This window comes from Pipistrellus kuhlii, unplaced genomic scaffold, assembly GCF_014108245.1.
Source record: "Pipistrellus kuhlii isolate mPipKuh1 unplaced genomic scaffold, mPipKuh1.p scaffold_m20_p_7, whole genome shotgun sequence".
NCBI classification, from domain to species: Eukaryota; Metazoa; Chordata; class Mammalia; order Chiroptera; family Vespertilionidae; genus Pipistrellus; species Pipistrellus kuhlii.
In genome coordinates, this window is record NW_023425573.1 from 53,399,026 (window position 1) to 53,409,883 (window position 10,858).

The 10,858-nt window shown below is 48.4% G+C and overlaps 1 protein-coding gene across 6 annotated transcripts in view; it reads right to left on the minus strand.

The window, feature by feature from the left end:
- FMNL2 (formin like 2) overlaps positions 1–8,428 on the minus strand; it is a 302,146-nt gene extending 293,718 nt beyond the window's left edge. For 3 of the 6 annotated variants that reach the window (XM_036421516.2, XM_036421519.2, XM_036421517.2), the window contains exon 1: positions 7,845–8,426. In XM_036421516.2, coding sequence (XP_036277409.1) covers positions 7,845–7,961 — 117 coding nt within the window. In that variant the 5' untranslated portion in view covers positions 7,962–8,426. Of the gene's footprint in view, positions 1–7,844 lie in introns of all 6 variants that reach the window. The other 3 variants (XM_036421515.2, XM_045575641.1, XM_045575642.1) reach the window with 2 other exon arrangements.
- Between the last annotated feature and the right edge of the window lie 2,430 nt (positions 8,429–10,858).

The following is a 10,858-nucleotide window of genomic DNA, read 5'->3' on the forward strand; positions in this document are numbered from 1 at the left end:
TCAATCCCTTCATCATCCAACCTTAAATTAAAAAGTGTTCAGCCACACTCCCTAAGGGGTATGGGGGGGTGGGGGGTGGGGGAGAAACAAGAAATAAGCCAGTTTCCTGAGCAAATCAAGCCAGGACCTGAGACAGATAAGGTCTGTTACCTGCAGGCAGCAGTCACAGGGCAGAGAAATGTGAAGAATCTGACACCTTTCCCAAAGCCAACAGGTTTTTACTAACAGCAGGCCAGGGGCACCTTCCACCACAAACACATCAGGCAGGGAGATCACCCCACCCCCCCCCCAATACAGCAGGGTCTAAACACCTCAAACCTTTCAGCTCCTGCGGCAATGGACACAGGGCTTCCACACGCACCAAAGCTTCCTCCGCAAAGAAGAAGGCGGACCATCACATGTGAAACAGGAGTCACCAAAGCCCACCTCACCCCACATAAGAACACCGATGTGAGGAGCGGAACGCCTTGGTATGTCTATAAAAAGTTGGTGATATAAAAAGGGACCGACCTGTGAGCCCTGATGCCAGTAATCATAGTTGTTTTTTTAAGGTTGTAAAAAGAAAGTACACTTCTATCTACATCAAATGCCATTATACCTTCAAGTGAGAACTCGGTATTTCCCAAAAAAGGAATTCCCAGCTATCTTGGCCCACATCTGTGGGCCTTAGTTGAATCACAGTCCACCCGGCAGCCCTCCAGCCTACCAGCTCTTCCCTAGACACTGCTTCCCTATCAGATCACATCTGTCAGAAACGGCATAGTCCTTGGTGTTATGATGAAAGATAAGGTTCTGGAGAGGGGAGAGGATCCCCCTCAGTATGAACAGACACCATCATCAAAGAAAGACAAGAGGCAAGTTATCCCTGCAGCCAATGTTCAAGCAGGTGAGAGCTAAGAGGGTGCATGGAGCCTCTCTACTGACACCATGACCCACAAGCCTGGGGACATACTCCTGGTGAGGGGGGAAGGGGACAGGTCCCCCACTGTAGAGTGGAAGAGCACCCTCTTGCAAAGGAGAGACAATCATCTGGAATCAGTGCTTCTTTCATTATCCACTTTTACAATATCCATTACTTATTTAAGAAGCCCGGTGCATGAAATTTGGGGGGAGGGGGGGGGGGTGCTCAGCCAGGCCTGCACCCTCTCACAATCCAGGACCCTTCAGGGGGTGTCTGACTGCTAGTTTAGGCCCAATCCAGCAGGGCATCCCTCTAAAATCCAGGACTGCTGGTTCCTAACCGCTCCCCTGCCTAATTGCCCCTAACTGCCTCTGCCTCAGCCCCTGCAACCAGGACCTGGGCTTCCCTCCTTCTGGCCAGCCGCAGGCATCCAGGACCCAGGCCAGCCTTGTCCCTGCTAGCCACAGGCACCAGGACCCCAGGCAGTGCTACCCAGGCAGGATAGCACTTGTCAGGAAGGATGTCTGGAATGACATCCAGAAGACGCCTGGTTGAACTGGTCTAGTTAGCATATTACCCTTTTATTAGTATAGGTTATTAGTATGGATAAGGGTCAGAGAGCCCACTTCACCTTGTCCTTATTCTCCAAGCCCAAAGTATGAAAATGAAGAGCATGTTTCATTGAGACCAAGCTGTTCAGGCCACAATTTCTGCCAAGTCAAAGAGATTTCCAGAACAAACAAGAGCCTATACTTATCTTCTTCTTTGAGCCCAGGAGGAACCTACACAACCCTTCCCCACTCTCAGGTGCTGTCATTCTATGTCTAGACTCTGCGGGTGGCAGGCTCATCTCAAGGAGGCACTGCTCAAGCCAATGCTAGCTATGTCTTGGGTTCAAAAAGACCTTCCCACCATCAGCACTTTTCACACAGTTTCTGTCTGAGCAGCTCTAATGGAGAGCTCACTATTCAATATTTTTTAAATATATTTTTATTGATTTCAGAGAAGAAGGGAGAGGGAGAAATAGAAACATCAATGATAAGAATCTCTAATCAACTGCCTCCTATATGCCCCCACTGGGGATTCAGCCCACAACCTGAGCATGTGCCCTGACCAGGAACTAAACCATGACCTCCTGGTTCATAGGTCAATGCTCAACCACTGAACCATATTGGCCGGGCTCACTACTCATTTTTTGACAAGTCTAAATGTTAGGATACTTTCCTTAGACTATGAGCCATTCAGTCACTGACCCTGGAAATTCTACTCTCTAGACCACACAGAACACAGCTGCACACTTTCCTTCACAAAAGTTCAACAACTGAAGTCAGCTAATGGACCACATTTTACATCCTGGAAATTTTATACTTTCAGGTGCTATGGTTTTTAAAAATCTCATGACTATCCTAACAGTTGTATCAAATTCATACAGAGGAGGAAAAATCAAGGACCAGAAGATAAGAGTTTAACTTGCTCAAGCTGGTGCAGCTAATATAATTCCAGAAACTAAGTCTTCTTCGGCATCCCAGGCCAATTCTGTTTGTAAATGAGAGGCCACACAAAGCAATTCTTATCCCTTAAGGATTTAAGGGCATGCAATACCTTTCCTCCCCCAGGTTTCACCAGTTTACATGGCTGCCAGTCTCTCAATAGAGCCAAACATTTACATTCAGAGCATAGCCTTTGATCAACTTCTACCCTAGATACCTGCCCTATCTAATAAAGAGGGAATATGCAAGTTGGCAATCACCAAGATGGCTGCACCCACAGCGGAGGCTAAGTTCCCTTAACGAGCCTTAAGGAGCAATCAGCAGGGACCTGAGGCTGCACCCCCAGCCCAGTGCTGAGCCAGGGGACCTGAGGCTGCACCGCTGTCCCCCCTTTCCTCCCTATCCTGCAGGGCTTGACGGGAACTGAGGCTGCCACACTGCCAGGTGGGGCTTGACAGGGGTGGGGCCAGCCAGGTCTGGATCTGGCCCAATGAGGGTGGGGTGGGCTGGGGCTGGGTCTCTTGTGATTTCGAGGCACCATGGGTGGGCGGGGACTTGACTCTGGGTTCCGCGGCTCACCCCCGACTTTGACAGGAGGAAGATTTTCATATAAATTTTACTAATTTTCTTTCATCTCTGACACTTCTATTATAGAGAAAGGGCAAATAGCAATATTAAAATATTTCCTCTAATTAATCCCCTTTTAATGTGCATGAATTTCATGCACTGGGCCACTAGTGTGTGTGTGTGTGTGTGTGTGTGTGTGTGTGCACGTGCACACGCAGCACACGCGAGTGTGTATTGTGTGGTAAGGGGGAGGGAAGAGGAGTGCACCCAGATAATGATGATTAGCACAGTCCTAAGCATAAATTCCTGCTTTGGGGAATAAAGCAGCTCAGGCTTACTGCCTAGGATGAGACTGCCATGGCACAAAGTGACAACACTTCACCCCCTTCTCTCCCAACAGGAAAAGGGATGTGAGAAAACAAATCAGCATGCATCTGACGATGGCCTCACTCCACTGCTACCCATCCATCTGCTCAGCAGACTTCATGGCAGGCGCTCTCCTTGGAAGCGGTTGAAAGGGAACAACACCTTGCAGTGGGAAATCAGCTTAATTGGAAAGCCCTGACCTTCCTTGTCCCTTTCACAAGTAATTACATTTGGAGTGCAGGCACTGCACTGACAGACTGTCTCTTCCCCCTGCCTCCTCCCCCTGACGTGGAAGCCCTAAACTTCCCCACAAGGAGTTTAAGTTTGCCCACTTTGAGACTAAATGAACATTTGACTCCATGCGCTAAGAACAGAACAGTGTGGTGGAGATGCCAACATGTCTGACACCTGGAGAGAAGCATCAAGCGCCCCGACGTTAACCAATCTACAAAATGTCTGCCAATGTTATCGTTTGAACCTTGCAATTTCCTGCTTGAGTTGGGTTTGGGGTTTTGGGGGTTTTCTTATAGCTTTACTGCTAGCCCTCCTCCCCCCTTTTTTTTTTTCCTTCCCAGTTCTAGGCTTAAGAAAGTATAATATAATTAGGGGGGAATAGTACAGAGATCCAAATCTGGGTTAAAATCCTAGATTGGCTATCTCCTATGACCTCAGGCAATTTCGGTAATCTTTATTTCCTCGACTAAAATGTTGCCGATAGCTGGAGTTATTGTGAAGATTACATGAGAACATGTAAGCACAAGCGAGTACTCATAGTAGGTACCCAGAAAATGTTCCTGCTTCTTCCTAAAGCAAAATAACCACATTTAACCTCAGGGCAAGCAAAAAAAAAAAGAAAGAAAGAAAGAAACTGACTCAAATTAATCACATACCAAAGCAGTTCCCAGAATCTAACACAGAAGACTGCCCTAAACCATCACTTCCCAATCTGTCTTTTGTAATCTGCTGGCTGACCAGCCTGATATCTGATATCCCAGAGATACAGCAGCTGGAATGCAAGGCTTAAAATTATCCTTTCCTCTGAAACTCAAAAGAATCTTGAGGACAGCTCTTTGACTACGGCACTGGGGGACAAACAGCGACTGCAAGCCATAAATATGTGAGTAATAGGAATATGTAAAGTTGAAAGAGGTACTCTTGAACAAAGATAATCAGTTGTTCGCCACACCCAAAACCACTTTCATAGTGTCATCTCTGAAAATAAAGGGCATGGGAGTATTAGAGTGTGAGTGTGTTTGTGTGGTGTTCCCAACAATCAGGCAGTGTTTAATAATGGAGAGCCACATAGATATTCTATATAATAAAGACCTAATATGCTAATAAGACCGAACAGCCGAACAACCGTCCAGACAACATTCCGTACAACCATCAGGACGACCTTCCAGACTAAGCCAGGCAGAGCCCCTTGCACAAATTTCATGCATCAGGCGAAACCCCAAAATAGTTTATGCGAGACCCCAAAAATACAGGTCAATGTTACCTGTAAAATACATAAAATATATACACCCTAAAGAAACAAGTTGAAGCAGACAATTAAATTTACAATTTGTGAAATACTTCCATCAAAGAATGTAACAGAAACAACACCCAGGGAGGGGGGAGACTCTCCTTAGGAGGATTAAGCTCTTTAAGAATTCGTTCCATGTTTTACTAGTCATTAATTAAAGTTCAGTTAACACAAAATTTAAAAATCTTTTTTCCTATAAAAATACTGTTATATTTTAAAGTTTATCCCTCCAATGATCTTAATTCAGCAGTCTTTTACTCTCTCCTCTCACTTTTTCACTCACTCCCACTAATTTTTTTTATTTTTATTTATTGACAGAATTTAACTCATACAGACTGAGGAGGGTGGGGGAACAGCCACTGAGTAGATGTGTTCTCTCATACATTTTCCACAAATAGATGGACTTCTGTCACTCTTATTTTTATTTACTCTTCCCCGGTGCATTAAATATTCTAGAGCTTGGGGGTGGGGAGGAATTGTTTTCTATGCCAGAAATGGCTCGTTAATTATTGATGTAAGCCATACTTACAATGAGGTGCTTGCATAATTTTCTGTACTGTATTACTATCTGGTTTTCCCCAAAAACACATATCATCTTTATGATACAGGGGGGAGAAGGGGAACCACCTAGGCTCAATAATGCCAAAATGATTCCCAGTGCCTCAGAGTAGAGAATTTCTCCACATATAAACTTAAACACTTGCCAACCTAAAATGTGTCCTTTCAGCTTGATCTCCAGAATTAAATGGTTTGAGCTGATGTCTTAAGCCACTCATGAAGAAAGGCAAAGTTGAGAGCACTGAATATACAACTTGAGAAACTGACCGGAAGAGAAATCACAACTTTGAATTTCTAGCCACCATTCCCTTTAATTCCACTTGTAGATTTTCAAAGAGCAGCTGGAGCTGACTAAGGAGTTACATTAAACACATCAATGGCCCCCAAGCTGAGATTTTTCCCAAAACAAAAGCTTTGTCTCTATTCAAAAAAGGTCAGCCTGGTGTTTTTTTGGTTTTGTTTTTATAGGCTTATACTATTGTAAACAATCACAAAAGGAGCCGCATCCAGTAACTGTGTGTGAGCAAAGTAGCCACAACACCCAGCCACTGCCCCCAAGGAGCTTACAGTGTAGAACCATAAATGTCTACCTACTAAATTTGTGACTGCTAGACTTAACAGTAACACAAATCAACCACGTTAATGACGGAGCACTGTTTTCCTAAGGATTAATTCATACCATGTGTTATTAATCAGCAAAGTAACTGAGAGCTCATGCAAAACATGCTATCCCAGTTGAGCAGAATTTAATTGCATTATTGTTATCTGGTTTTCCTGTGCCACTGGCCCTTCCACTGCAAGCCCCTCCACACACAGACACACAGACACACAGACACACAGACACACAGACACACACACACACACACACACACACACACACAGCACCACAGACCACAGCATGGATGGAAAGACAACTCAGAGCTGGGAGGAAGAACCATGTGTCTGGTAGGAAGAGGATTTCGAATTAAAAAAAAAAAAAAAAAAGACTTGTCTCTGGAAAGGCAAGTCAAGGGTGCACCCACGCTGCCTTGAGAAGTAATTAAGCCTTTGCTGTTTCATTTCCGAGGGTCCCATCTTGCACAAGGTGGGAGCAGCTGTGGGAGATCACAGAAGATTCAAAGCCAGGCAGGCAGCCTCATCTATCTCGCGGCTGCCACGCCAGGTTCCGGGTGGTGTGAGACAGCTCTGTTCTCCCCAAGAGCACAAAGCTAACCCGCCATCCAGAACACTATTTCCCCACATCACACCGGGCTGGAAGACCCAGTCAGTGTCCCCCATCCAGGTCCTTTCCCAAGGTTGTGTGAACTACAAGCCAAAAACCCGCAGGCAGGCAAACAAATGCCAGATGCGGCTGCCCTGGAGCACAAGTTCCTCCGGCTCCACAGCCTGGCAGAGTTTAGAGGCAACTAACTAGGAAGAGGGAAATGTACAAGGAAGTGTAAGGAAGAGGAACGCGTCCGATCCTGCCTGGTTCCCTTCCCACATCCCTTAGGAGAGACCGGGACGCCACACATCAGCCTGGGCACCAGCTGCAGGGACTCCGGCCGGGGCGAGGAGGAGACCGCCACACCCTCTGGAGCTCACAGCGCTGCCCGGCGATGGCAGGGAGGGGCCCCAAAACTTAGTCCCGGCCTGGGGGGGGGAGGGGGGGGGGGAAGGCGGGGAGAGAAAGAAGAGAGCATTCTGTCTTGGGTTTGAAAAAGCTGTAAACTAGGAGGAGCGGGGTTCCGGGGAAGGGAAGGGAGCCCCGGACTTGGCTGGTATGGGAGGGGAGGGGTCACCCCTGGGAGTCAGAGCAGCTCGCAACACGTCCCCGCAAAACAGCACATTTTTGTGGTTTTTAGATTTAAGTCCAAAAGGAACGCGCTGAGGCGACGCTTCTCTCGCGCCTGGGGTTCCGATGCCCTCTCCCCAGCTAAGGACCGGGGCGCCCCACTGCCCGGGGGCCCCCCTTCTCCTCCCCTTCCAGGGAGCGCCCCGCCGCCTGCGAGTTCCCCTTCGCGCTCAGCCCGGCGCGCAGCCCAGGCAGCCACCGGCCCGGCCCCCGCAGGCCGGGAGGGTCCGCGGCGACGCGGGGTTTGCGGGTTTGGGGATTTTTCTTTTTAACAATCGGCTTTCCCACTCGCTGCCCCCTCCTCCCCGGCCCGCGCCCCCTCTCCTTCACGCCCACGCCGCACCGCCCGGGCACACCGGCCGCGAGGTGCCTCTCCCGCCAGACAATGGGTTCGGAGCCGGCCAGGCAGCCCGCCCCGAGCCCCCAGTCCCAGCCCGGGACCCCAAGAGGACTGGAAGGGGGGACAGAGAGGGGGGAGGCCCCCCCTGGAGAAGGTGGGCGCCATCCCCCTGGAGCAGGAGGCTGGTTCCCCGCGCGGGGAGAAGGGGAGGGGGGTGGGGGGTCCGCTGCGCCGCAGCCCGGCCGGGAGCCCCGCGCACTCACCAGCACGATGGCAAACCGCTCCTCCAGTTCACCTGGCTCGGGCATCGGCAGCTTCAAAGGCACGCTGTGCGCCCTGAAATCGGTCTGCTGCGAATCCATGCTCCCCGCGTTGCCCATGTCGGCTGCCCGCCGGGGATCGGGGGCTGCTCCTCCGGGCCCCCCTAGTAGCGTCCGCGCCCGAAATCAGCACCAGCTCCGGCCACCGGCTCCCGCTCGCCGGCGCGACCCGCCCGGCTCCACGCCCTCCGCTGCGCCCGGCGACCGTGCAGCGCGCGGCTGCGCTCCTAGCAGCGCCCCGAGCCGAGCCGCCCCCCGGCCTCCTTCATGCCGCCCGCCGCCCCCGCGCCGCCCCGGGCTCGCCGCCGCGGGAGGAGTGGTCTGGGCGCCGGGCGCCGCTCCGCATGCTGCTCCGCGGGCGCGCCGCTCCCGGCCGGGCGTCGTGGACACGAGGTTTCCTCCCACTCGGTCTCCTCCCGGGGCCGCGGCCGCCGATGACACTTGCAGCTCGCGGCCGCCGAACACCAGGCTCGCTCCGGCCGCCGGCACCTCGAGCAGACAAATGCGGCCCCGGCGCTGCCGACACAATGCCCCCGCTCGCCCGGCCCCCGCCCCCCGGCCCCGGCCCCGCCCACCCGCCCCGCGGGCTGCCGGGACGCGTAGTTCCGGCCCAAAGTGTCCGCGCGTCCGCGCCACGCCGGCTGGAGAGGACCCCGCAGGGTCAGCACTGCTAGCAGCAAAGGCAGTCTGCACGTCTCGAGAGAGAGCGCTCAGGTCACTTTGACCCAGCTCACTCCAACAGAAGAAATAATCACCTGGTCATCATCATCCATTCTGACACATTTGACCAATGAACGGATGATCCAATCCATCAATGATGGGATGTATGCACTCTGATTTAAGTTTCAGAAGCCTGTTATTGTTCCAAAGGGAACGCAGAGGTATTGGCAACTTCCTCTTTCATCAACTGGGATGTGAGTCCAGGGTGCTTGTTTATTGTGGGGTTTTTTAATATATATTTTATTGATTTTTTTACAGAGAGGAAGAGAGAGGGATAGAGAGTTAGAAACATCGATAAGAGAGAATCATCGATCAGCTGCCTCCTGCACACCCCCCAGTGGTGATGTGCCCGCACCGGAATCCAACCTGGGATCTTTCAGCCCACAGGCTGAGGCTCTATCCACTGAACCAAACTGGTTTCAGCTTATTATTCTTTCTTATGTGTGTTGCATATTCTTTTGTGTGATTGAAATGTTTTTTTAAACAAACGTACACTTTTATGGATATGTATAAATGTCCACTATGATTAGATGCATACCTATATGGTGGTGGATGAGGATTCAATTCAGTTCAACACAAACACCTGTCAGTGCCTATTCTGTATGGGTGACTGTGTTCCTTAGTGGGATAAAGAGGATTGTTCCCGCTCCAGAGTGCTTCACCATCTACTGAAGGAGAAAATTTACACAAATAAGAAGATTTCGTGTGAGATGGAAATAAGGACAGAGTGGGAAGGCTTTGGAGATGATCTTTGGCTGTAGCAATCTTATTTCTCCAGAACAGACTTGTTCCAGGGGTTTTACAGAAAAGACAGGGCCCACCCATTCCTCTGGCGTGCTTTTCAGCCTGGAACTACCCACTCTGAAGCAGTGGAAATAGAGAAAAAAACAGCCTTATAAACAAATGACTTAAGCCAGCTACAATGGTGTAGATGTCAAGGACATTCACCTGATTGACTTGTGGCTGAACTACTGCAGTTAGTCCTTTCTTAATTAAAATTGGTTCCTAATCCTGCTTTATGTATTATATTCACTTTGGGAGCTTGTTGTTGAAATTGCACACACCTCAGGCCCTACCTGTTATCAGAATTTTCCTAAGCTGAGAGCTGGATCTTGGGCAGGTGTATTTCTAACAAGCTTCGCATGTGATTCTGGTATGCAACCAGAGCTGTTATCATCTTGTTAAAAATCAGCTGCTTCTTGGCAAGATAACATACCAAGACTCAGGCATCAAGGGCCACATTTTATTCAGCTTTAGGAAGTTCAAGGTGCCTTGAGCACACAGTAGATTTTCAACAACTAATGGCTGAATTAACAAGTGACTTTTACCAAAAGCCTATGAAACAAACATCTAGCCTTTTAAAGAAAGGAGAGAGTATTAATAAAGTCAATTCAAAAATCTGAGTAAATGCAATATGTATTTCTAAAATTACATTGTATCAAAATTAATAAGTGCATTAGTAATCAAAGAAAGAAAAACACACACACCAATGAACAAAAATGAGTGAAAAAGAAAAGCTATTAATTCAGGCCAAGTGAGATACTTCCGACCTACAAATGTATTTATTTTCTTTGTAATCTCTAAACCTATACTTTGGGTCTGATTGACTCACAAAATCAACCCACCAGGGAGTTGCTCATGTGCATGGGAAAGCTGGATTATTTTCTCCAGTTGAGATATTCTTTTCTATTACGGCTCTCATTGGCTATATTTCTAGCAGTAATCAGGATCTTTTTCTCCCCTTAAGTCTTGTCACAGCTAGTCTCTCTCATAATCTCACACTTTGAGAGAAGCCAAGGACAAAGTGTGCAAGTCCATGAACTAAAAGAACTCTGTCCTTTCAAGGTTTACAGTCTCTAATATTTGGTTATTATTTATGACTATTATTAAATGAAAAATGAACAAAATACTCCATTATGTTATGCAGTTTCTATAGGGATTTCTATTTTTTACAATCTCAAGAAATTTTTTGTTTTGAGGAGGGTGGAGAGAGAGGAAGGAGAAGACATTTCTATTTAATTGTAGCCCTCTTCCTCATCACAAAATTAAAATCAGGCAATTATTTGTAAATACACATTTCATTTCCTGATCACTAATATATATGATTTGTTATCATTGATGTCACAAAATATGGACAAAAAATTATTGAAACTGTCTACTCATCTTCCAAGAAAACTGAAATGTTAGAACTTCATCTTCCTCTTACAACCCAGGAGCCCTAGGCCCAGTCCCTCTTA